Source organism: Argopecten irradians, chromosome 8 (assembly GCF_041381155.1).
Source record: "Argopecten irradians isolate NY chromosome 8, Ai_NY, whole genome shotgun sequence".
In the NCBI taxonomy this organism is placed as follows: domain Eukaryota; kingdom Metazoa; phylum Mollusca; class Bivalvia; order Pectinida; family Pectinidae; genus Argopecten; species Argopecten irradians.
This window is the reverse complement of record NC_091141.1, coordinates 23,362,345-23,389,505: the sequence shown is the minus strand read 5'-3', so window position 1 is coordinate 23,389,505 and position 27,161 is coordinate 23,362,345. Positions and strand designations below refer to the sequence as shown.

The 27,161-nt window shown below is 34.4% G+C and overlaps 2 protein-coding genes across 8 annotated transcripts; one reads left to right on the top strand and one right to left on the bottom strand.

Annotated features, from left to right (window-relative positions):
* Positions 1-680: 680 nt before the first annotated feature.
* Positions 681-10,342, bottom strand: LOC138329720 (uncharacterized). Its single transcript, XM_069276999.1, has 3 exons — positions 10,234-10,342; positions 7,592-7,837; positions 681-7,076 (listed from the first exon to the last, which is right to left on the bottom strand). The coding sequence occupies exons 2-3, from the start codon at positions 7,747-7,749 to the stop codon at positions 6,002-6,004; spliced, it is 1,233 nt and encodes a 410-aa protein (XP_069133100.1). The 5' UTR covers positions 7,750-7,837; positions 10,234-10,342; the 3' UTR covers positions 681-6,001.
* An 11-nt stretch (positions 10,343-10,353) lies between these two features.
* On the top strand, positions 10,354-25,665 carry LOC138329718 (nuclear receptor ROR-beta-like). 7 transcript variants are annotated; one of them, XM_069276994.1, is made up of 8 exons: positions 10,354-10,409; positions 11,295-11,461; positions 11,647-11,788; positions 16,734-16,973; positions 17,773-18,011; positions 19,426-19,657; positions 20,836-21,060; positions 21,860-25,665. In XM_069276994.1, the coding sequence occupies exons 2-8, from the start codon at positions 11,369-11,371 to the stop codon at positions 22,105-22,107; spliced, it is 1,419 nt and encodes a 472-aa protein (XP_069133095.1). In that variant the 5' UTR covers positions 10,354-10,409; positions 11,295-11,368; the 3' UTR covers positions 22,108-25,665. The 7 variants fall into 7 exon arrangements, with proteins under 7 accessions (XP_069133095.1, XP_069133093.1, XP_069133098.1 ...); XM_069276992.1 differs by having other exon boundaries at positions 10,378-10,509; XM_069276997.1 differs by lacking the exon at positions 10,354-10,409 and adding an exon at positions 10,680-10,746.
* The last annotated feature ends 1,496 nt before the right edge of the window (positions 25,666-27,161 follow it).

Below are 27,161 nucleotides of genomic sequence, written 5' to 3'. Positions count from 1 at the left end.
AAAAGTGACCAATCAAAGGCCAACAGACTTCCTTCGAACAATACAGAGATATACACCCACCTTCAAAAGCCACAGTGTACCACTATTCGATTCTTTTGATGTACATCAAAGAACCAAACTGTCTTATCTCATTTGGCACAAGTACACAAGCCTTCAGTTTAACATTGTCCTGGGGCAGATATGACGGCAGTGATAGTATCCCCTGGAAAATTGTTGTTGAATCTCTATGTACCAATTTTTATCGTTTTCGACAACATCTGATTAAATTCACGCTTACCAGAGGCTGCCATTTTGTTACCATGGCAACTCATCTTTTTGAAAACATTGGCACGTTGTTCAGTATGCCTTCAAACCTCTATGTCCCAATTTTCACCAAAATTTAAAACCAGGAAGTAGGTCCACTGTGGCCATCTTGAAATCCTGATCCCGGAATAAAACCTTTATGCACAGTACATCCATAACCCCTATGGAATATGTCTGATGATCATGAGCTGCCCAGTAGTTGCTTAAAAAAACTCTGGAAACTTTTTGAAGGAAGAAATAAAACAAAATAACAAGTCTTAGTATAACAATAATATGAATGATACATAAGAAGAAACAGAGAAAAACTGATATATCTTTCCACTTTGTTTGTAAGACACAATATTGAAGGTTTTATCACAGAATAAAACAACAGAAAGTCTCTACAAGTATCTGTTTATTTTGACAATCAACCGAACTACAGACTTTAACAAACTACATATTATCACAATAGTGTATACAGGGACACTCGTATAGATTTGGTACAATATTCTAGCCTCTAGTTTAACAATAATCGGTATGTATTTGAAGACAAAAAATTATCTTAAATTCCATGAATATATGGAACATCAGTAGATAATCAAAATCAAGATAAAATAAACATAACATATATATTACATGTCTGTGAGTGTAAATATATTATAACAAATAGTCAATGATCAAACATATCATATGAACATGATCAATTATCAAATAATCACTAATTACAAAACACTCATTATAATTACATCTTAACGATTCATATGAATAAACAGATTCATATGAATAAACAACATTTTAAAGTAACCAACTTTACACATAACTTTATATTTAAAAAAATCTTAAAACAAATTAAATTATCAAGGGAATGAAGTAAAATCTTAGATAAAAAAGAAATTTCCATGTCCATGTAATATAAGACTTTCGTATGAAGATAGATATGAAGGATAGGGATATTCTACCCAAGAGTCACAAAATGTTGTAAAACCCGAGGCTTGCAGAGTATTTTACATAATTTTGTGATTCCAAATGTAGAATATCCATATCTTTCATATCCACATATAATAGAATACTTTTCTCTCATACCTCGAATTTTTTTTTTATTACCATATTCGCTATAATTAGCGCCCCTCCCTTACAAGTGTCCATCCCCACATTTTAACGTATATAAACACCCCCATATATATCCAACAAATTAAGCAAATTGATTTACAACTGTGTGATGTTTATAACATGGGAATTGTATCTCAAATTACATGAAATTCATAATAAGGCATGCGCATAAATGAGTCTTTCCCGTACATGTGAATCACAATGTAAAAATGTGTCTCAAAGGAGAGAAGACATATGTATGTTTATGGAGACAGATTAATGTGCCATGAGCACAATAAGCGTAAAAACATGGCGGACTTTTTAAAAGAGTTTTTTCATCCTCAGGTTACATTTCGGTATCCTAATAAGCACCCCTCCCACCCACACACTTGTTATTTTTTTTGTGTGTATCTTGGTGCTAATTATGATGTATACAGTAGTGTTATTACAATTTCACAATTAAAATATCCTGCCACTTTGATATTTGCAGCAATAAGTTCTAAGAAAGCTACGATTGTAAATAAATTCTCCATATGTGAAAATTGTGATATTTTCAACTAAAATCCTGCTGTTTGCCTCCTTTACAGTAAAAACAGCCTTTTTTTAGAAGTAGACACAAGGTTAGCCACATTCAGACTGCTTACAAAATATTACCACTGAGAATTGCACTTACCTTGGTCTTTTCAACAAATGAATAATTTATCTACCCATAGCCTTTCATTATATCACACATGCACGTTCTTTTGTGTCAACACAGTAGTTTCTTTTCCACAATTTTAAATTTCCCTCATTGTCGTCGCCACTTTCTCAAAGTATGCAAATCGCCTTTAATCTCAACGGATTACTATATTTGGGTAGATAAATTATTCATTTGTAGAATGGACTATATAGGTTAGTGGCGTTTCTCTGTGATCAGTCTAAATCGGAGATGACCTGGTCCCGATACCAAACGGTGTCGGCTTATTCAACATTTTGATATAGCAGTGCGCTCTGGCCCTAAACCAGATATCAATCTGTCATAAATTCTAAGTCTTCCGTCAGGGCCAGTGTATCTCGTCTAAGTCTTGTGTCAGGGCCAGTGTATCTCGGGCTAGCACAAGATAATCCAGAACTACAATCGTAGGTATGAGAGAAAATCTTATTTACATGAGACTAAGTTATTGATAGGGAATCAAGGTCAAATAGAATTAATGCACCAAATAGAAAAACGTGATAAAAACAAATACTATTTCTTAATTGATTTTTTTTAAACCTTCTGCAATTCTTATTTGTTCAATTTGAAAATTTTTCAGGTTTTGCCAAAGCAAGCTGGCTGTATTAACATGTATTTGTTTTTTATTTTCAAGTTATGAAAGCATGTAACTTCATATTGGTCTTCACTTTAAAATACATAATTATGAAATATGATGATATAAAACTGATATAAGCATAAGCATAAAACATACAGACTAGCATACATATTACAGAACATGAAACACTGCAAAGAGCAAACAGAAATCAAATGATATACATGTATATATAATATAGAGAACAATGAAAAATGATGAAAATTTTTTATTAAAACTTGGGGAGTCGGTAGTAAGTTTCATTTTTGCACGGCTATTGAAGACAAATTGTAAAATTAAATCATGAAAAACAAACATACAGGATTACAAAAAACTAATAATGATTATATATGTAGACTACTACTAAAAAACAAACAAATACTTTGGTCACGTTGGGCACTTAATAGTATTAAACATAATTATAGCAGAGAAGTTCCAATGTGGATAAAATACATATCATTCACTGTGGCAACGTTAATCTGGCATATGTGAGATCTTGCAATATTTCTGGGGTCACATTACAGGTACCTTTCAAAAGAATCAGTATCATCTTGAAAACTAATTTTTTGGGAGCAAAATAGTTTGTAAAATCCTATTTCTAAATGTAATTTATTCAATTGTATCTGCATAATGACATGAAATGGTTCATTAAAGAAATTTTGCCCATTTGCTTCAAGTGTGAAGAAGGACAATCTGAACAAGGAATGCTGACCATTAAGAAAGATATTGTACCTAATTCTTTTTCATATTTCCTTCTTGAAAACGTGATGCGAAAATGTAAGTATTGATAGTAACTGCTATCACTTCAATTACAGCATACTCAAAATTTCATGAATACAAGATTTGCACAAAGACGAGTGGTCACATCAACACTTAAAACAGTCAACAGAAGCTTCAATTTTCGTAACCATAATATTGATGAAGTAGAATAATGGTGCTAAATCTTTACTATAATTTGTATGAATAAACAGTAAACTCAAAAAGTTTGAATCAAGAACATGAACAGTGTTAAGTTATACATAGTAGAGAGAAAAATGGTGATAATGGATTCAACAATTTCACAATATACACTTACACAATTATAATACATATGCTATCATGTATTTCTTATTTTGAATTCTATGTTCATTGACAAGTATTAGTTACCAAATGGCCACCACACAGACTATCTATAAAGCCCTATAAGAACACATTCAATCTTTGTCACAAATATTCAAATTATTTCACCAACTTGTTCATTCATAAATCGGTAGCAATATAAATATGCAGACACTTAATTCAATTAACATTTATTGTAGAGTTTGTAATTTTTTTACTCTTTTAACATTTGAAAAATTAAGTGGGACAAAATAACCAAATTTTAGATCATGATCGCAGGGAAAATGCAAAAATAATGTAGCAACATAATCTGAAAGTGCGACATGTTTTTATGTTCCTCATGATCAATGTAATTTAAAATAAGAGTATACAGGAAGTCAGCACCTTTTACAATACCTTCAATCTCAGACAAGCTCTATATAGCTTAATGGAGATGATCATTTGGAAGCTGATAACAAAAAAACCAGCAAAAATAATTTACAAGTCTTTCATCAAAATTTAATATTTTGCATTTCTGTATATATACCGTATTCTACCGGCATTAACCCCCTACCCTAGAAATAAACGTTGGGATATTAAGGGGAGGTGGCCTATTACCAAATGTAGGCCTGGTTTTTTATACCACATACATCTGGATATATGGGTATTTCTCATTCAGTTGCTCCAGATCCTATAAAACCAGTAGGCTTTTAATGTCACGTACAAGTTCTTGGTTTGAGTTTTGACAGCTAGCTAAAATATTCCTCATCAGAAGTACTGTACGAAGTAATGTTACATCTAAAGGTTCTGAGAGCTACTCTTGACTCGTTCACCTTTTGAAGACACATTTAACTTTTCCTGTTCTATGACTGGAACAGTCCATTTTGAAATTTCAGGGATGAATGAGTTTTTTTGTCAAGTAACAACATAATGTAACATCATTCCCTTAGCTACTCCCCCCCCCCCCTTTAAGACATTACATAGAACCAATCTTTCATTATATGCACAGTATTTGTTATAATACATTGTATATAGATTAAGTGCTTATTACACAGCGTTTACCCAGGATACCTACGTAATAAAGGTGTAACTAAGTTACATTATATCTTCTAATATGATTATACTTTCTTTGAAAATTATTTTGTTAAAGCTTAAATTGCTCTCACTTAATTGTGACATACCTGCCAGTGTTTTACATTAACTGTAATGAAAATCCTAATGGTTAAAACATAATTTATATGAAACATATATATATCTACTGCTAATCCTTTATGATTGGATTTATTTTTGAAAATTTCATGTCATTTCAACTATACATGACCTTGAACTTCGGTGACTGTCATTGAATGATGTCATACGCCACCCTATATATTAGTTCAGTTTAAACATACTTAATTTGAAAATCAAATTACATTTAGGCACAAGTTATTAAACTTAGTAATGTCTTCTTTCAACTTGGAAACATGCTATATATTTGGGAGTACATGTAATATATTATTCTACAGTAAAATAAAAAAGGAAATTAAATATTGTAACATAACATACTATATTTAATTACATGTATATATATTTATACAAAATATTTCAACAAATGAATTAAAATACCAATAGTGACTATTCCAAATGGATTTTTGTTTCGGTAGTGATATTTACTGTTTATAATTTAAGTAAAGAGTTAATCAACAATTAAAAGCATTGAATGAGTAATAGAAAACAACAAAACAAACTCAAAATATGTTAAGTTTCTCGGTAGACATTGTTCTCAGAGCAATCTTTTCAGACATTTTCTCGTGTGAACTAAACATAACTACAATAGACTGAATCAGTCTCTCCACAGATATAATACTATATCACTTCCTAAAATGGTTCCGAACTTTGACCTCTGACCCCTAGATCAGATAAGATTCCATAACACCCATCAGTAATTAGAAAACCTATTGCTTTTACCAATGTACACTACACATCGATCATTTCCTTAACGTGTGTTGAAACTTCAAATTCAAAACAGTGTATTTCAATATTATTTTTCTGATTTTAGTTGTGTTGTGCAGAATTAACTATTAAACTAATTTTTTTTTTAGATCCATCAGATCATACAAATACATATTTAAGTATCCAGTTGAAAAATCCCATAAATTTCAAATTGAAACAAAAAAATGAAAATAAAAAATAAACCCACAATTGCGATGCCTATGTTACATGAACTCAAATGAAAATGCCCCCTTGGATTACTTATGTTCGCTAAGAAAGTGAGCGAGGAAGTCATACTTGTCTTGTGCTAGCTTCCCACAGAGATTGCAACAGCGTACATCCATCTTCTCATGCATGCTACGGTGAAGATGATACATGGCCGCATCCTGGAACACGATGCAGCAGAAGTCACACCGATAAACATCATCTCGAGACATGAGATGTGTGATAAGATCATCGCTTGTGAAATTAACAAGACAGATACGTGAGTTGGTACCAATCTGTTGTGGGTAACTAGGCAGTACGTTTCTCTGCCCACCACCCGAGCTGTTATTGTTCTGCTGGTGGTGACTCTGTTTGGAAGATTTCGGACTTCGGCGTAGACTGGAATAGGACAGCATTGATCGTTTACGTGCAGATGTAGGCAAGCTTTGTTCTGACCCAGACAAATTGCTTTCGCTTGTTACACTTGCCCCGTCTCCCTCTATTTCATCACCTGATCCTCCATTGTTGATATCAGTTGTGCTCACCCCACAAGCTTCTGTGACCTCTGACCCCTTTCCAACCGACCTGCCCTTGTCATTGCCATTTTGCCCTAAAGTGTAAATACTAGTGCCGATTTGATCACGATTAAAAAGTGCATCCCCGATCTCAGAGGTTCCCCCACTTCCTGTCACCATGTAGTCTCCACTCTCTACTGGCTCGCTCTTTATCACATCACAATTTTCCTCTTGGTCACCAAGATTTATACGCTTCACAACAGATGGTTTCCGTCGACTGGAAGCAAAACTAGATACTGTGGAGTCCATCGGACTTGTTCTGTCTACATTGTTGGGCAAATTGTTCATTTGTCCATTGTTTGGAAATACTACGTTGGATTCCTGGAATTCAATAAGATTAAGGGCAGGATTTTCTTGATTTTGAGCCTCAAGTTTGAGGTCGTCTGGAATGGTGATGTTGGCGGCGGCGAGAGCCTCTCGGGAATGCTGATGTAGGAGATGAAGCTCCAAACGCTGTTTACGACAGTAGCCTACATTACATAATGTACAGAAGTATGGCTTCTCCCCTGTGTGGATTCTTTTGTGTGTGTTCAGATGTGATGACTGGGCAAATCTAAAGAAGTCAAATAAATTATTATTTACGAGTGGCACATAAAAAATTGTATGTTCGAGTCAAAGGTGATTTAGAGAAACTGAATCTGATTATGATTTATTTTTGAAATTCTCTATCAATATAGGTCTCCCCTACCCACCCAATATCTGAATGAGGCAAATCCTGCAATTTCTAGTCTATTCCCAAGACTTCATTCTTTTATAAATGCTGTAACACGCTTATGGATCCATATTTTCCCATACAGTGTATGACTTCCCCAAAGTGTAGCTTGCTGAGGGTTGACGGCCAAAAGCTTTTTCATCGCAATGCATTATCGCAGGAATGTCGTTCTGCGTCAATATTGATGACGTTATCTACAATGCAAGCTGCAGTTACCCCGCATGTATTGATGACGTCATGTTATTGTCTAGCGCATGAGAGCTACAGGTCTTACACCCCTCTGTTAAGATAGAGTTATCTTTTCCCTAGCAACCACGGGATATCCCTGTGAAGTATGGGAGAAACTGTTGGCTTACCTTTTATGACAGATGTGACATGCGTATGGCTTCTCTCCCGTGTGTGTGCGCTTGTGTGTGATGAGATGAGCCTTCTGTGTGAACCGTTTGTTACACACCTGGCAGACATAAGGTCGAAGGTCATTTCCCACCATCATGCCCATTGACGTACTGTCCATTCTGTCCTTACAAAGATCTGCTCAACTGAGCCGAGCACACATCCACAAACATCGCCACAATTTTCATGGCCAGCCCCAGTCCAACTACCTGTGAAAATAGAAACAATAAATACATTGTACAGAAAAGTAGAATCTATATGTATACTAAAGCATACCTGTATCCTGTACTAATGGACAAAAGGACGCCGAGTCATCTGTTAGTGACCTTACTATGATGTTCTCATTGATGTACATGTGTTCAGTGTTTTCACAGCTAGACACACAGACCTCTTTAATTGTTTCACAGCTAGATACACATACCACCTTTATATTTTCACAGCTAGACAGTAGACACATAGACCACATTAATGTTTTCACAGCTAGATACACAGACCACTATGTTTTCACAGCTAGACACACAGACCACTTCTACGTATTCACAGCTAGACACACAGACCACTTTAATATTTTTCACAGTTAGACACAAAGACCACTTCTACGTATTCACAGCTAGACACACAGACCACTTTAATGTTTTTCACAGTTAGACACAAAGACCACTTATATGTTTTCACAACTAGACACACAGACCACTTTAATGTTTTCACAGCTAGATACACAGACCAATTTCATGTTTTTACACCATATCACAACTTCACAGACACTTTAATGTTTTCACAGACACTTTTTTGTCTTCACAGACCACTATTACGTTTTCACAAACACTTTTATGTTTTCACAGATACTATTATGTTTTCACAGACACTATTTTGTATTCACAGACCACTTGTCTTCACAGACACTTGTTTTCACAGACCGCTTATGTTTTCGAAGACCACTTTCATGTTTTCACAGACCACTTATGTTTCATAGACACATTTTTGTTTTCACAGACCACTTTTATCATTTCACAGAAATTTATTGTGTTCACAGACTTCTTTTATGATTTCACAGACTATCTTCATGTTTTCACAGACCACTTTTATGTTTTCAGACCTCTTTTATATTTTCACACAAGTCTATTGTTTTCACAGCATGGTTAGGGCCATAGAATTTTCCTTCTCTGTAGACCGATTATCTATGGAAAATTCACAGTCACTTTCAGACACTTTATGCTACTTCAGCGAGTAAACGAATGTTAAAGTTAACAGGAAACCATCGTGATTGCCATTGCTGCCAGTTTACTCTATCAAATGACTTTTGTAATCGCGATCGGCTGCCATTATAAATCATTTATGTTTGAAATAGTGGGCTTTCGGAAGTATTTCATTTGCATCTTCACATGCATATGTCAAGGTAAGATAATCGATTAAATTCCTTATAGACGTATGTCGGTATCGCGTAGGCTAAGGTGTTAAATTCATTGTGCAGAGTTGTTTAATTTCTTGAATGGGTTGAGATATGGGGTCAGTGGAGTACATATGATCTTAATGAATTTGCGGCATACACTGTACATGTACATTGTAAAATGCAGAAATAAGCTGCTGAAGTGGCGTAGGTCAAATCTGTCATACAATTTCATGTCTTAATAGAAAACGCGATCTGACTCTATATAAGGCCAAAAAAACCTACTAAGAGCGCAGCTCTCTACGCGGCCAAAGGCCAAATTTTCTCTGTAAGCAAAAGGTATTACCAGGATACACTTTGAAATTATTGCAAGTAGTTTTAGATAACTACACAAGGATAAGAACGACACAATAAATGTACTGGTCAAAATGATATGCTGTCTGTGTGTTGTCAAGCGCACTGCACCGTCAGCCATGACGTCAGGAAGCTTCGTGCTAAAGATGATGCCACATATTCTCGCACATTTTGATACATGGCATTTTGCCAAGTTTTCCGCATTGGAGAGAAACAAGATCGAAAAAAATGAAATAATCCAGTTGAATATTTCTTTGTGACCTGTATATGACGACTGCTAGACACAAATATTGAAGAATAGCATTTACTAAAAGTCAATGATCGGACTACAAGTTAAAACTGTTTTAATCTCATTCTGAAGTTATAATCCTAACTATATTTACATTTTTTTATAAGTAGCAGCGCTCTTCTGAGGCATTGCCTTAAGTTCATATTAATATACATGTAGGCAGGTTTAGTCAATGTTGTGAAAACACAAAAAAGGAAAAATCTGTTTCAAAATTTCATTCCATATTATGGTTGACATATCTATTTAAATTGTTTGGATTCGATAAGATGAAGACACATTGCGTGCTATTACCCTAACAACAAAATTGCGTTATCAGTATGCAGAAAGAAAACACAAGGCCTACAGAGAACAGTCGATGACTGATGACACTCGGTCATGTCAGTGTCAGTGGTTTAATTTGGGCAGTGGGTCACAGCGGTAAATATACCCTGCTGCAGACCGTTACAACGACGGAACGCCAAACGTTTTTATCTCATATTTAGGTTTAGTGCAATACATTTATTGTATGATCATAATCAAAGAGGCAGACTTTACTTCTAGCATGCTATCTTAATTTTTAGGGGCGACTCAAATACCTTGTTGTCCTCAATTCCGGATGGAATGGCAGCATCTGTAGCATCGATACGGTTGCATCCCGTGTGATGTTGCACGTAGAATACAAACGTTTGACTGACTTCTCAACATTGACTAAATCACGGGGAGATAACTCTGTTTGTATAGTGGTCACGAAGCAGATGACGGGATCTCACAGGTTGGGAACACATTAGATATATGCTTTTTACGTAGTTTGAAGATTTGACATCATCTGTGCATGTTCTGTAAAGAATATTCGACACTTTTAGAAATAAAATGTAAGATTGATATTTATTGATATTTAAGCAGTCATGCATGATTAATCTTGTTTTACATGATGGTGTGACAGTCTAGTAATTGACCCCGCTCTTTAAAAAGTACAAAAAATACCCAACCTGATGAATTCAGTTGTCAGTAAGTAAATCATTATTTTATTGGTGTAAACCTCATCTTGGTAATGAAACTGACGTTTTGTTATATTTTGATAGGGAGTCAATTTTACATGTTTTGACTCGGTGAGTCATACTGTGTGTGCACTACAAGTTAGCAGTAGATGTACTTGCTTTTTGATTGCTTAGGACGACAGTACCAGTGTCACGGGAAATCGTGACTATCATGTGTAAGGGGAGTGGCAGACTTGTTGTAAGGTCTCCATACAAAATGCTTACACTGTATTTGTGTGGTGATGTAATCAATAATTATATTTCATTATAAATACAGGTCGGCCAGTCATCTCGTATCTGAAGTCGACAGGTACTGATGTATGCACATATTTTGTATACAACATTGTAACATGTATTTTATACATTTAAAGCAGCTATTTACCAAATTATCACTTACATTGCCTTTGTTTGTAGATGTACATTGTAAGTTGGATTACATGTAGTAATGATGTACATTATAGGCTTACAGTAGGTGCATGATTCAGCTACATGTGTAATTTAGTTGTTCAGACTCTGACAGTTAATGTAAAGAATTTACATGACTATACAAATGATGAATTTTGTAAAACAAAACAAATATATATGTACATGTATTACTATTAACCTTTAATGTATTACAGAAATTTTGAAGATAATTGGATTAAATAGAGACTTCTGATGGCATTGTTTGTATAATCCGAGATACCTTTGGATAATGTCGGACCCCCTCACCCTACCACCCTGTCGTATATGTACAGGTGTAGCGACAGGGATCCACTATGGCATTAATACCTGTGAAGCATGTAAGGTAAGCATTAACCTAAATATTGGAACTATTTTGTCATGATAATATTGAAACACATGTACATTGTTCCTGGATCCTCATATTATCAGGACTACATATACTTTACGCCATAGGCCATATCTAAGCAGTCGTCTTATTTGATATATCACATACAATCTTCTATGGCAAGATTTATTTTTCTCCAACAGGCGTTCTTTCGACGCGCTTCCATGGAAAAAGATAAGTACCACTGCACAGCTGATAATGATTGTGTCATCACCGACAGAAGACGGGGAAATTGCTCAGCGTGTCGTCTAAAAAAATGTTTGGATCTTGGGATGTCTCGTGGCGGTATGTGCTATCTTTAGTTTGGTTTGTTACAGTATTGTCATATTGACATGAATGATATTCAAAGATACACTTGATTCTGGTGTTGAAAGAAAGCAGAAGTTCTCAGAGTAAAACCACTGACCAACAGCTAGAGTACCCAACACGAGTCACAAAATAATTAAACTTTTATCAATAACCTGTAAGAAACTGCGAGGCCAGCATTAATATAAGCTCTAGTTTAGCATGAAGGAGTGAATTTCTTATTGCTTATCATATATAAGCAATCTACATTAAAGATCAACATTGCCAAAAGGCTGGAATATTTGTAATTACTTCTTAATGACCAGTATGCACAACATCCTCCAAATAAGCCAGGTCCAATCTGGGTGAAATTGTTAGCTACTTTTAAAATTTCGGAATGATTCAGCATCTTCCGAGGCTATTTTTCATGTGTACACATTAAAAAGAATTTTTACTTTTATACTTCCAGTGCTGCAACTTTATAAAAAGTGGTAAAATTAGAAAGTTTAAAACTCCGACAGATGAAGAAAAATATGTATAACACTTAAACAGTTTTCACTACGACAAAAAGAGAACTCAGACAGATGGAGAAAAATAAGTATAACACTTAAAAAGTTTTCACTACGACAAAAAGAGAGAAAGTGATAGACCGTACAACTTTAAAGAAGCCAAATGCAGGATTTTGAGAGTTTCAAGAGGCTAAATGGGCCGAAATAGTCAGGTTTTGATGGCAGTGTTGTAATACTGTTATCTGTAACAAATGACATTGTTTTCTACAATGATTTTGAATAATAATTCTTGCTATGGGTAAGGACAATCATTGAAAGGAGCCAAATGCTGAATTTTGAGAATTTCAAGAGGCCAAATGGGCCGAAATAATCAGGTTAAGGTTTTAGTGCAAGTGTTGAAAAAACTGTTATCTGTCACACCTGACTTTGATTTCTGCAATAAGTTTGGATTGTAATTGTTGCTATGGGTGTGGACAATTACTTAAAGAAGCCAAATACTGGATTTTGAGAATTACATGAGGCCCAATGGACCAAAATAATCAGGTTTTGATGGCAGTGTTGTAATACTGTTATCTGTAACAAATGACATTGTTTTCTACAATGATTTTGAATAATAATTCTTGCTATGGGTAAGGACAATCATTGAAAGGAGCCAAATGCTGAATTTTGAGAATTTCAAGAGGCCAAATGGGCCGAAATAATCAGGTTAAGGTTTTAGTGCAAGTGTTGAAAAAACTGTTATCTGTCACACCTGACTTTGATTTCTGCAATAAGTTTGGATTGTAATTGTTGCTATGGGTGTGGACAATTACTTAAAGAAGCCAAATACTGGATTTTGAGAATTACATGAGGCCCAATGGACCAAAATAATCAGGTTTTGATGGCAGTGTTGTAATACTGTTATCTGTAACAAATGACATTGTTTTCTACAATGATTTTGAATAATAATTCTTGCTATGGGTAAGGACAATCATTGAAAGGCCAAATGCTGAATTTTGAGAATTTCAAGAGGCCAAATGGGCCGAAATAATCAGGTTAAGGTTTTAGTGCAAGTGTTGAAAAAACTGTTATCTGTCACACCTGACTTTGATTTCTGCAATAAGTCTGGTAAATTACAAGGAACCTGAATTAAATCAACAAAATTCCAGAGGCGAGCTTTGCTGTTCTCAAGCAGCTCTTGTTTATATATCAAGTTGCTTTGCAAATTTCAATATTTTTGAAAAGAAAATGTCAATATCAAGTGTTAATTAGAGTTGAAAACAGATAAGAGGAGAAAGAAATCATTTAATAATGATCTGTGTATATACACATCAAATATATAAACAGGATTTACATTAGGAAATTGATTTTTTTTCATTTATGTAATTAAATGATGTTTTGGTCACAAGTGATTGATCATGTGACAGTGAATAACATAATAACCCAGTCACCCTCAACCCACTAACCACAAGTTTAAACTCTCCCAATCCAATAGACTGGTACAGTTCATTATACAATTTTAGGGATTAATGCATGTGTTAATGCTTGGTATGGTTGCTGGTCAGGGTTAATTAATCAGATATCATGTTCCAGGATGTAGGAATTGCACTGCACTATATTCACCCCTACTCCTCTTCATAAGTTTTTATATGGCTAATTTTAGCTTAGTTGTTTAGTTAAGTTTATTTCATTATAACCTTCCTATTAACAGCCAGGGTTATTAGTATTTTTGTAATTAAAAAACAGTACCAGACAAATAAGTATTTTTCTTCAGTTACAAAACTTACTTACTCAACACCATTACCGACTTTGAAAAGTTTGAGCTTCTTATTTAACTTTTAAGATAAAATATTAAAAATAATAAATTGCATCCCATCCCGAAAAATTTAATTTAAGTATTGAATGTCTTTCAGCTGGCATTCATAGCCAATATGAATGTGAACTGGACTGAGACAAATTCAGCATTATTTGATTTCTTTTGCAAATTTATTTATGGCTTACTTGTTGCAATTTTATGATAGGCTTTGGATATTGACATGTACCCCATTATTTTCTTAAGTGCGCTGGGCACTGATTGGGTCGGATAGGGCACTAGCAAAATTATTACCAGGATATGGGGAAGGGAGGCGGTATGTTGAACACATGTATTCTGGGTTCATTATATGTATATCCATCAGGATGCTGGTATACACCACAAACAAAATTACATTTCCTTCATGTCAGATTATGTTGTAATTAAAGTTGCTTCACCACAAAGAATGACTTTTTGTATCAGTCTATGAAAAACGGAAGCAGAAGAATTAGTATCTTCCTTCAGTAACTAAAGTTACTTACTTGACACTTTTACCATAGTATTCAAAAATATGAGCTTCTTATTTTATTTTAGAATAAAAGTACCTGGTGTTTAAAATAATTAATTATATCCTCAAAAGTCCACAGCACTAATAGTCTATGCCCTAATATATAGGTATATGAATGAGGACCTAATTGTACAGACAAAAAAAATTAAGCAAAACAAATTATTTCATCGGGTTTTTTTTGTGTTAATTCACAAAGAATACATATTGGATAAGCGCTGTGGGCAATGGAGCATCTTTAATCTTTTACATTATGTAATTAGTTATTAGATCAGAGATTAAAATTCACCTTGCATTGATGAATTTCCTAATTGTTTGACTGGTGTAAAACATGTTTATCAAACTCAAGTTAGTTCAAATTTTGGTAAGACATATGAGCTAATTAGCATTTTGTGGTCAGCTTAATTTTGATGGCCATTGGTCATTGGTGGTCATGCCAGCTGAATTTTGATGACCATTAGCCATTGATGGTGAGCTGAATTTTGATGACCGTTGGCCAAAGGTGGTCAGTTTAATTTTGTTGACCATTGGCCATTGGTGGTCAGCTTAATTTTAATGACCATTGGTGGTTAGTCAGTAAGATTTAAAATTATATTGTTATTTGCCTAAGTCAAATTTTGATGGTCATTTTTGTAATTGTAAAATTTTGGTAATCCTTGATAATGTTACCATGAAGGTTTTACTTTGGTGCATAAATGTCACATTATATAAAATTTTCATATCTGACAAATTTAAAGGATTTGCTCAATTTCATTGGGACTCACAAATACAAAAGATGTGTTCTGTATTGAAACATAATGTACTATCTCTCTTTCCATCAAGGGTAAAATATAGAACATTCACCTGTCATGTGCCCTATCGTGTGACAGATGACCATGTCTCTGGGACCATCATAATCATAGATCTACATGTATATAAGATATTAGAAAAATTTGTGGTTCATAAGTCAATAACATACATGTATATATCATATAATGGATGTGCATCACTGGGCAGCGGTATGAGTGCATGTGGGCAACATTGAAAAATAGATTCATTGTTTTAATCTGTTTTAATCTATTATGTTTTTCAATTTTTTTTTGTATTGATAATATTGCCCTGTCAGAAAGTCCTCAAAATATACTTGTCATTATATATTTATGGATTAATCAAAGTGATATGTAATACTCAAAGTGATATGTATACTTATAAAACATAAAAAAACAACTATATAAACATTTATTCGTTGTTCCATAATAATCTATAAATAACACATTCTGATTTTAATATAAAAATTGATTCATGTAACAAAGGGTATTGTTTTGAGACTCTTAAAAAAAAGTCTTTGACTTTGGTAGGTACCGAAGAAAGTAATGAAAAAATATTAGTCTTCCTCAAGATAATTAATTAAAAAAACAACATATTATTTAATACAGTATATGTAATTTGTCTAAACCGGATTTTATCGAAGCCAGCATATTTGGTCGGTATAACCAGGTTTCTTGATTATACAGGTTTTAATAATTATAAATTGAGAAGGAAAATATACAATTACATCAGAATATACAGGGATTCAGATAACTATAAGAGCTGGCTTTGACAGGTTAAACTGTATACAATAGTACCCCCCTAACTCAAACTCATATTCCTCGCATACCCCTATTTGTCAAACCACTCGCATGATCCCGACCCCTATATATCTTATGTAACAATTAAATCCCCATAAAGCTCAAAAAGCTATTTGTTGAATATCCATTATTCCTCAACCAAAAATAGATTCCCTTTTTCTTCAAATTCATAGTATTTAAACCATACATATCTACTGTAAACGTTGAACAGGTGTAATAATTGGCCCTTAAGATTTGTAATGCCATTTTAAATGTGCATTTTTATTGGTTTCTATCCAATATTATTATTATAGCAGTAGAAAAACAGTTTAAAAACAATTAAGTTGCTGTAAAACAAAATGTTCAAATGTCATTGTCATAATTTGAGATCATAGTCTTTGACTGTTGATGACCAACCTCTGATGACTCGAATACCCTACATTCCTCAAACTTTTCAACTTAAAGAGGTTTTACTGTACATAATTATAAAATAATAATGATTATTTAATTTCAGCTGTTCGCCATGGTCGATACACAATTGCCATTCGCACCAAGACTATAATGGAGGTCAAGCGATTGGAGGGAAAGGATGCAGTGTCCAGTTCTGACCAGGACAAACTCCAGGAAATGAAGAATTCCAGTTGTGGTTCCGACGACTTTGACTCTATAACATCTTCTGTACAGCCTAAAAAACTCCAGTCTTCTACAGCGCGGGGTTCAAAGGTCATAAAGATTCCAGCAAGTCCTACTGCAGGTGAGGGGTCATAGGTCATAAAAATCCCAGCAAGTCCCACTCCCACTGCAATTAAGATGGGTCATTTGTCACAAAATGCAATTAAAGGGTCATTTGTCACAAAATTACTTATATTGCATCCTTGTACATAGTGTTAAATACACTGCCAATACAGTCTCTGTCACCTAGTTTATTTATAAGCATTCTTATTTAGCCTATTGGGATTACATGCCTGAGACCCAGATTTAATTCCTGGTCTGTTTTCTCTGTATTTTGCACATGCATATTTAAAAATGAAAGCAAATATCATCATTACAAAACAAACAAATTGAATTGTTTCTTTAAACATTTAAAATTATGTACATACAGTTAAACCTGTCTATAACGACAACTAAAGGGGAGACAGTAAAATGGTCACCATAGACAGGTTGCCTTTATTGACAGGTTGAGGCTTTTGTGCCAAACAGCCAGCCTGTAAATATAACAGAAATATGTTAATGCCAAACAGACACAGTGCTATTGGATATCTATATATTTATTACCATGCATTATTTAAGGACTAATTACCGTCTGTCAATATACATCTGTGATTTATTTTTGTTTTATTTTTTTAATATTTGGATGAGGGTTTTAAATGCATTCAGAAACATGTAGTTGTAACTTTTTTTTATTCCAGGGCACTTTCACATGTATAAATAAAAATGAAAGCAAATATCATCATTACAAAACAAACAAATTGAAAAATTTGCACTGTTCTATCTTTTTCTGTTTCTGTTAACATATACTGTACATATATATAGTTGTGTCGTTTTGATTCCAGAAAAGAGGAAGAAGAGAAAAAGAAAGAGTGAGAGATTGAAGGAGAAGAAATTGCTGGAGATAGAACCAGTGGTATCTGACTGCACTGTACATTCTACAGGACTTGAAGACCAAATTCTAGAGGAGGCTGAAATGCAGGATATCATCAACTGTCTTGTAACTGCTCAAGAAAAAATCTACCCAAATCTCATCAATTACTTCAACAAAGACTTCACCGAAAAGCTTGCAAATGAATACTATGTAAGTATCTTGTTGCTGATTTATCTGGTTTATCTAAAAATTTCAGAGAGCTCTAATTTACAATGCAATAACTTTGGGAAAATAAACTAAGGTTTAACCCCTCATTAGGTCACCTAAGACGAAGTCTCAAGTGACCTATTCTAATTCATTGCCTTTTGTCTGTCATCGTCGGTCGTCAATCGTGTGTCCGTAAATAATTTACATTTTCGACTTCTTCTCCAAAACCGCTGAAGAAATTTCAATGAAATTTTGCGCAAGCCTTCTTAGGCATAAGGCCAATCAAAATTGTGAATTATATGACCTCCACCCCCTAGGGGTCTGTGGGAGGGACCAAAAGGGGTAAAATTTACTAAAATTTGAAAAATCTTCTTCTCCACTAACAGACGTGGTAGAATATATCAAATACTCTTCAGGGATAGAAAGGTCTCAAGACCCTCTACAAAAAATGTGAATTATATGACCCTTGGGTCTCAGGTTTACCCCTGGGGAGGGGGTTATACGTTATATAGGGAAAACACATTTTTGAGCATTACCGGTATTTGGTCATTTGTAATAGGAAATTAGTCAAATGTTGTCAGAATTATCCCAATGAAATGGCCATTGAATCCTTTTAACAAATTTTCCATGACTGACCCCAGGGGCCTAAGGGATGGGGCCAAAAGGGGTAAAATAGGATAAAACTTAAGAGAATCTTCTTCTGAAATTCTGGAACTGGTAGAATCGCTTTGTTTTAAGAAAGCGCTTATACAAGTTGTATCTTCTGTAATATTACAAGGTACTGGGATTTAATACTTGATGTACTTGGTATATGGGTCTTGATCTCATTCTCTTGTCTGGTTCATCTCTCCATTATACTATGATGTACTGAAGTCTCATACTTTGTTATATTCTGTAAACCTACTTATATTTGTGTATGATTGAATTTTGTGTATTTGGCTTATGATCAGAGACCATGAAAATTACTGAAAATACTTGAAGCATAGATAGAGTATGTGGAAGCATTTTAGTCTCAAAATCGCAAATTGAGATACATGTATTGTGAAAAAGTCTTTAGGCATGGAGACATGACATAAAGTTGTTACGAAAATAAGAAAGCCAATGCATAGGTGGTGGAAAAATACTTTAAACCAATTAACCGTCTTTCGTGGCTATTTAATTTCACAAATTCCGTTTCAAAACAACTTCAAAGTTGAGGATAAATTCCTATCAATATAAATGTTGTAGATATTAATTCACTGCGACAAACTTTGGCGAATTTACTTGGATCACAAAATTGGCAAAAGTAATTGGCACGTGAAAGCTGGTTTACAGTAGTTATGACCTATTGACGTATAGTTCTGACCTATTGAGGTATGCTGTGAGAGACTTAATTTGTGCCATTGTTTTGTTTCATTTGTATTTCTTTTCTGTACAGGATAGTTACACATTGCGTAAGGAAATGTTTGGGTTAAAGGTAGGCACCATTAGTAAGGAGGAGCACCGCAGTATATACCAGATGACGGGGATCGATATTGACGATCGGTTGGCAATGTTGGATAAAACGGCTGGTCACATCCAACGAGGCATCGTCAAGTATATCACATTCGCCAAAGTCATCCCTGGATTTAATGACCTTTCTGAAACAGACAAACTCTCGTTGATAAAAGGTATATTCATATAAGTGTAATAATTGGTATAAGCATATAAATTGTTGTTACAGCAGCGCTATACAGAAAAGAGGAAGGGAGATCACTCTGAAATGATGATAGGTAGACTGGATTACCTGCCTTAGTACCGATTGTCTCCGCTAGGCTGCGCTCATAAATACTAAGACAGGTCAGGGCCGCCATTTTGGTCAAGATTCTGACCAAAATGATTCTGATTTGTCAATTCAATCAACAAATCGTTGGGTTCATTGAGACTCGGAATTTTCTTCTGCTTACAATGGTAACGAGGTGGAAATGAAATTTCGATATTGTTTAGGGAGCATTCAGCATTGAAAATGTATTTGAAATAGTTTAAGAACGTTACAATATTGAAGTTCAACGTCTAGATATCTAATCACGTACATAATCTGAAGTTCCATACTATATGCTGAGGTCATGGTGAGTGTACCGGGAAACCCCCGACCGTCTGCTTCAAAAGACAATTTCGCGTTTCAACATCTATGTTTTCCATCAATAAATAATTAATACTGTTTACAATTTACCATTGTATAGCAGACTAGAGGTCAGCAAGATGTTGGTATTTTTTCCGCAAAAATATGCAGACGCCATTTTGATAAGGAATGTCCCCTAAACGTTATAAATATTAGCCAATTTAATTTCCAAGATCAATAGCCCTGACATGTCGTTGTATTTTCTGAGCGAAGCCTAGCAGAGAGTAGAAAAAATTACGGAAGGCAATCCAGTCTATGGTGATAGAGAGACAGTATTATCAAATCTTATCTTTGTTGGGGCTACAAAGATAGGTGAAGGTAGCACAATATAAAAGGAGTTTTAGAATTCAATCACTCTGTCCTAATGCAACATTAACAAAGATATTATGTTCCACACGGATCGATCAAAGCTTGGATCTTACAGATATTCATTTGTTTAGTTTTTGATGATTGATATTATTTGAAAGTTCAAGGAATTTGTCTGATTTGATTGCCTAGCACTTATCCAAGATGACTTTTTTACAAAGAAAAAATATTGCTTGGTGATCATGTATATTATGAGAGCAGTCCTTTGTATAGTTGTCTACTTGACTTTTACTGCTACCCCTACCAAATTTTCAAGTAAAATGCAGATTTTGATTCAAGAAAAACTAGCAATTGTAATTCTCATACGATTTATTCCTCCAGCCTCCAGATTTGAGTACTGGATCCTGGGTCATTATCTTCATATCAACCCTGACCTTGGGGTTAACGTTGGCATGGAGATAAAAACTCATCGTGAAGAGACAATTCAATACTGGGGCTCAGAAGACATTGTTATCGGTCAGGAAAACTTTGCGCGCATCATGCACAAACTTGCCCTATCGTATGAGGAAATCGCAGTTCTGAGAGCAATTGTGATCCTATTTCGAGGTAGGTGGTGACACTTGTTTTATTTATAGTGATTAATACTTAATCTAACATTTGTTTACTGAGTTTAGAGATCATTTGCTGTACCAATAAATTGGCTTTTAAATTTAGATCAATCTTTCCTGTTATTCCAAACTGACTCAAGTTTAACCAATCACAGACAATGTATTAAAAAGTAAATATAATTATTTTCCTTAGTTAAAGATGCTCCACCGCCGACATAGCATAAACGATACCCATCATTTGAACAATAACTGATGTTTAATCATGAATATATGTGTCTAATTAACACAAAAATAACATGAAACAATTAAATTTGCTTTTGTTGCATGTGCAATCAGTACTTCATCACATATGGGACATAGCTAGTGCCATCATGGAATTTTTTCGGGATGCAATTAATTATTTTAAATATTTCTATTTTGACGTAAAATAAGAAGCTCAAACTTTTCAATCATGTTAATGGTGTAAAGTGAATAACTTTTGTAAATGAAGAAAAATACTAATTCGTCTGCTCCTGTTTTTGATAATGAAAAATTACCATTCTTCAGCGGTGGAGCATCATGAAGTACAAAATTGAATCTAAGATTGTTTTATGATTCATGAAACTGCTTAAAGAGTGATGTCAATTCAAAAGTTATTTTCTTTGCTTGTGATCATAAAATAATCTTTTCAAAGTCCTACACTGCTTATCTAGACAAATGATGAAGAATGTTATTGATCAAGTTAAATCATTAAGAGAAAGAGATTTTCTTGATCTTAAGTCGAATAGAAGCTTTAACCTCAGTTTTCTTTCCTTCAGACCGGTGTCCTCTGGATGACCCTGACCAAGTGGAGAGAATTCAATGGCCGCTGATCCAGTGCCTGAAGTATGTCATACAGAAAGTCCACCCTGGGGAACACAGACGCTTCCACACGTACCTCTCAAAACTTGTCGACCTTCGAAATCTTACAGAAATGAATCGTAACTCCAACAAGATGCTCGACGAATTCCAAACTAATATCCTGAAAAACTATCCCATTGTATATGAATGTCTGTATAATATTTGAAGTCACTGTGCTGGACACATGGTGATTCATTATTTTTATTATAGATTTAATTGTTAGATATATCTTTTATACATAGACACTGTATAAATGAAACACAGTTTTGAATTACAGTTAAATTTTATATATAATCACCCAAGGGGCCAAGACAAAACAAAATAAGTTGTCTTTATGTCCAGGGCTAATTACGTTGAAATTAACCTTTTGGGACCCTGAAAAAGTGGTGTTTTGAAACAAATGGTCTTTAAGCAGAGGTGGTCACTATAAGGCAGGTTTGACTGTACATTTAGTTATTTTCACAGAATTATATTCTGTTACATAATCATGTATAAATGAGTAATTAAATCTATTCCTGTATTAGTTCCTCAATATTTTTTACGTGATACAAAAGAAAAATGTACAAGTGCAAAATATAGATTTTTAGCTTTTTATTTGTGAAGTGTGTGATCCTGTACATAAACCTTATCAGCACAGTATTGAAGGTAGTACCTTTCAAAGCATTACAGGTCCGAAGATCATGAAACAGTCTTAAGTCTAAAACTAACATAAGATTTGACTTAGCCAGACAAAAATGGCATACTGATTACAAAATGCTATAAAAATCAAGATTAATACATTGTTGTGGCTTATGTATTACATGTAGTTAGTATACAGAGAAAAGGGCATTGATTTGTGATCGTGGCTATCAGCCATCTCTATAGGATGGTTCAAGACTATTGTTCAAATTGCCTTTCTTCCGCAGTCCATCCATCCGTCTTGTTATCGCTATATATATATCCATATTGCATTTTAGGACCGATTGGACAACAAGATGGCCGACAGGCAGCCATCTTGGATTTTGATAGTTGAAGTTTGTTACCACTATTTCCCAGAATGTACTTATGATCTCATTCTCAAATTTCATATAACACATGTACATATGCTCCATATGGGCTCTAAACTTGCTTAATGTAATTTGAGGCTGATCGATCAACAAGATGGCCAACAGGCCACCTTCTTGAATTTTCATAGGCAAAGTTTGAAAAGCAGAGAAAAGATCCCTCTTTCATTTGTCAGACATAGATCATTCTTTGGTGGGTGCTAAGATCCTATTGGGATCTCTTGTTATTCAATGGAAGTTTACTTCAGATCATTTTTTGATGCTCGTAGGCCTGTTTCTTATTTCAAATCATAATCATTTATGTTGATGATCACAGTATTAGTTCTCTCTATAGGAATTACTGAACCCCATATATATTGTACATATAATGTTACATTTTCTGGCTTGTTCTGTGACTGTGGTTTTAAACCATCTTGTCTTTCCTCAATGTTTTATATGGATAACAAGAGTATTGTCCCCTTATCCATTATTATATTTTATGCTCCAAAATGTTTAATATTAAGATCATTTAATTTGTTCTAAATGGATTATGTGTTTTATATATCAAGTTACACATGTTGGATTAACAATGTTAAGCTATTTTTTATGATTTATCTTGCAATATTCCTCAATTACATATACATGCATGTGCTGAAATTATTTGCTTTATTTTGTGCCTTGGGGTGTCCGAGGTAAAGTTGGGTCTGATACAGCTCAATCTAATTAAAATCAGACTTGTAATTACATTCCACTACAATTCTCTATGTTACGCTACAATAAAGATATAACAATGCCTCGTTCAGGGTTACCTTAGCATGACCTCTGGCCTAGAATCCGAACATCTTGTGACATACTCTATGTAGCTATATAGTAGTCATTCCTAGAGAATCAACCACACTGGAGATTTCTTAAGAAATTATTAGTATTGAGAAATCTAATACAAGATCTAACAACATCTTGTTCGGGGTCACCACAGTTTGACCCCTATGATTAGCCAATCCGCATGTCATCTATAACCTCGTCAATCGGTTTTTTTTGATTCTGTGGGAAGTATAAATAGTTAACAGTACGTCCCGAAGTGTTTGGTCTCGAGGTCAAATGAGATACTGATGTGACCCCAAACAAGGTGTTAGATCGTAGAGCATCATCGTGGAACGGAATTTAACTTTAATTTTAATTAGATTGAATAGAGTTTGTCTCCAGTTGGAACAGTTCCTTGTCTTTAACTTCGGTACCTTATCATTATTAAATGACATTATCACATTATCAATCAGTTAAGTGTCCTCAAATTCAGTATGAAATATTATTCATGCATCACATTTTTACCAATATGCATTTAGCCATTATTTGATTCCATATACACTTAGTACCATATCCGTCGTAATTAGGGCCCATAGTGCTTCAAATCTATAACAAAGGAGAAGGGGGTGGGGGGTGGGGGGGGTGCTTATTAGGGAAATTTGTGGACGAAAAAACTCAGTCAAGTCAGCCATATCTTTACTTTTTCTGTGCTCATGGAACATTATCATTTGTCACAAGAAAACATGCATATGCCTTAATCCAAGTTGGTATACAATGCTATATACAATATATCATTAGTATCACAAGTTGTAAAACATGATTAAATCCATTGGATGGGTGGCATCAACATAACTCTGACTCCAAAATAGGGGAGGGGTGCTTGTAGGGGAGGGACGCTAATTACGGCTCCAAAGTAGGGGAGGGGTGCTTGTAGGGGAGGGACGCTAATTATGGCTCCAAAGTAGGGGAGGGGTGCTTGCAATTGTAGGGGAGGGACGCTAATTACGGCTCCAAAGTAGGGGAGGGGTGCTTGTAGGGGAGGGGACGCTAATTATGGCTCCAAAGTAGGGGAGGGGTGCTTGTAGGGGAGGGACGCTAATTACGGCTCCAAAGTAGGGGAGGGGTGCTTGTAGGGGAGGGGACGCTAATTATGGCGAATACGGTATATTTTATTTAGGAAAGCTTGACACATGTTGCCATAATTCTTTTTATGTTACAGTAGATCATGAAGTTGTTGTTTAACTCTGTAATTATTACAAGAGAAAGACCACGCTGATTCTATGATATTAATGTCTATATAAGGCCAAAAAAAAAAAAAAATGTCTGTTTAGGGTTGCATTGGCAAAAGAAAATAGGGTCGGTAGGTAGGGATTTTATTTTTTTTTTAGTGTCTTTCAATCTAAAGTAATGGCCGTAACTGTAGTCTGAGATCGAAATCTCGACTTTTTTTTTTTTCATAGAAAAGTGGGAAAAAAATTGGGCTGGGGGTAAAAAATTAGGGTCGGTCAGGTAACCCTAAACAGACATTTTTTTTGGCCTAATTGTAAAACTACATCAGTGTTTTATACTGTATACCGTAAAACCAACTTTCTTTGGTCGCTATTAAATTTCATGATTTAGAATTCAAAATAAGTTCACCAAGATTAAAATTCGCTGATTTAAAAATTGAATGTAAATGAAAACATATGGTGTAGATATTAAATCACAAAGATAAAATTTTGCAAATTTACTCAAATCATAAATTCACAAGAGTAACTTATATATGAAAGGCAGTTGGTTAACAGTATACTGTAGGTCTGTAGTTCATTTTTAAGATAACAGTGTATACCCAGTATTGTGATTTTTGTGTAGAAAAAATGCAAAAGGCTTAATTTTTGAATAAAAAAAAAATAATTCGAAAACATTTTGTGGGTTATACACGTAGATCTTGATGAAACTAGGTTACAGCAGTACTCATGGTGATCTGTAGACCTTGTTTAAGGTTACTGTATCCATGGTGATTTGTAGATCTTATTTAAGGTAACAGTATCCATGATGACCTATATATCTTGTTTAAGATGACAGTATCCATGTTGATATGAAGATCTTCTTGAAGGTAACAATATCCATGGTGATCTGTAGATCTTGTGTAAGGTTACAGTATCCATGGTGATTTGTATATTTTGTTTCAGGATACAGTATCCATGGTGATCTGTAGATCTTGTTTAAGGTAACAGTATCCATGGTGATCTATAGATCTTGCTTATGGTTACAGTATCCATGGTGATCTGTAGATCTTGCTTATGGTTACAGTATCCATGGTGATCTGTAGATATTGTTTCAGTTTACAGTATCCATGGTGATCTATAGACCTTGTTTAAGGTTACAGTATCCATAGTTATCATCTGTAGACCTTGTTTAAGGTTACAGTATCCATGGTGATCTGTAGATCTTGTTTAAGGTTACAGTATCCATGATGATCTGTAGATCTTGTTTAAGGTTACAGTATCCATGATGATCTATAGATCTTGTTTAAGGTTATATTGTCCATGGTTATCAGTCATGTAGACCTTGTTTAAGGTTTACAGTATCCATGGTGATCTGTAGATCTTGTTTAAGGTTACAGTATCCATGATGATCTGTAGATCTTTGTTTAAGGTTACAGTATCCATGATGATCTATAGATCTTGTTTAAGGTTATATTGTCCATGGTTATCATCTGTAGATCTTGTTTAAGGTTATATTGTCCATGGTTATCATCTGTAGATCTTGTTTAAGGTTACATTGTCCATGGTTATCATCTGTAGATCTTGTTTAAGGTTACAGTATCCATGATGATCTGTAGATCTTGTTTAAGGTTACAGTATCCATGATGATCTGTAGATCTTGTTTAAGGTTATATTGTCCATGGTTATCATCTGTAGTTCTTGTTTAAGGTTACAGTATCCATGGTGATCTGTAGATCTTGTTTAAGGTTATATTGTCCATGGTTATCATCTGTAGACCTTGTTTAAGGTTACAGTATCCATGATGATCTGTAGATCTTGTTTTGCTTATAGCCTCTTTGATAGTTGACTGTTTTATTCCCCATTTGTTCATTGTTTATCTTCATTGTTACTGTAGTAAGTGACAATAACTCAGAAGATAATTCCAACTCTGATTCAGCCTTTAATCTGTCTATAATGACCACCTAATGAGTAAGGGGTAAAGCAAAGAGGACTTGATATTCGAGTGATAAACACAGATCACCATTTTGGTCCTTTTAAAAGAATGCGGTCTTATTATTAGTAAGTAAATGGTCTATATAAAGAGGTGGTCCCTATATATACTAACAAGGCAGGTTTTATAAAAAGTAAAGATTATCAAATCTAAAGGAAAATGGCCAATGTACTTTACTGTACAGAATAATAGAAATAAA

Coding starts and splice junctions, on each gene's coding strand:
- LOC138329720 (XM_069276999.1), bottom strand. CDS start 7,749: ATGGACAGTACGTCAATGGGCATGATGGTGGGAAATGACCTTCGACCT. Junction 7,077..7,591: donor TGTCACATCTGTCATAAAAG/GTAAGCCAACAG, acceptor TGACTTCTTTAG/ATTTGCCCAGTCATCACATC.
- LOC138329718 (XM_069276994.1), top strand. CDS start 11,369: ATGTCGGACCCCCTCACCCTACCACCCTGTCGTATATGTACAGGTGTA. Junction 18,012..19,425: donor AGCTTGCAAATGAATACTAT/GTAAGTATCTTG, acceptor TTTTCTGTACAG/GATAGTTACACATTGCGTAA. Junction 21,061..21,859: donor AATTGTGATCCTATTTCGAG/GTAGGTGGTGAC, acceptor TCTTTCCTTCAG/ACCGGTGTCCTCTGGATGAC.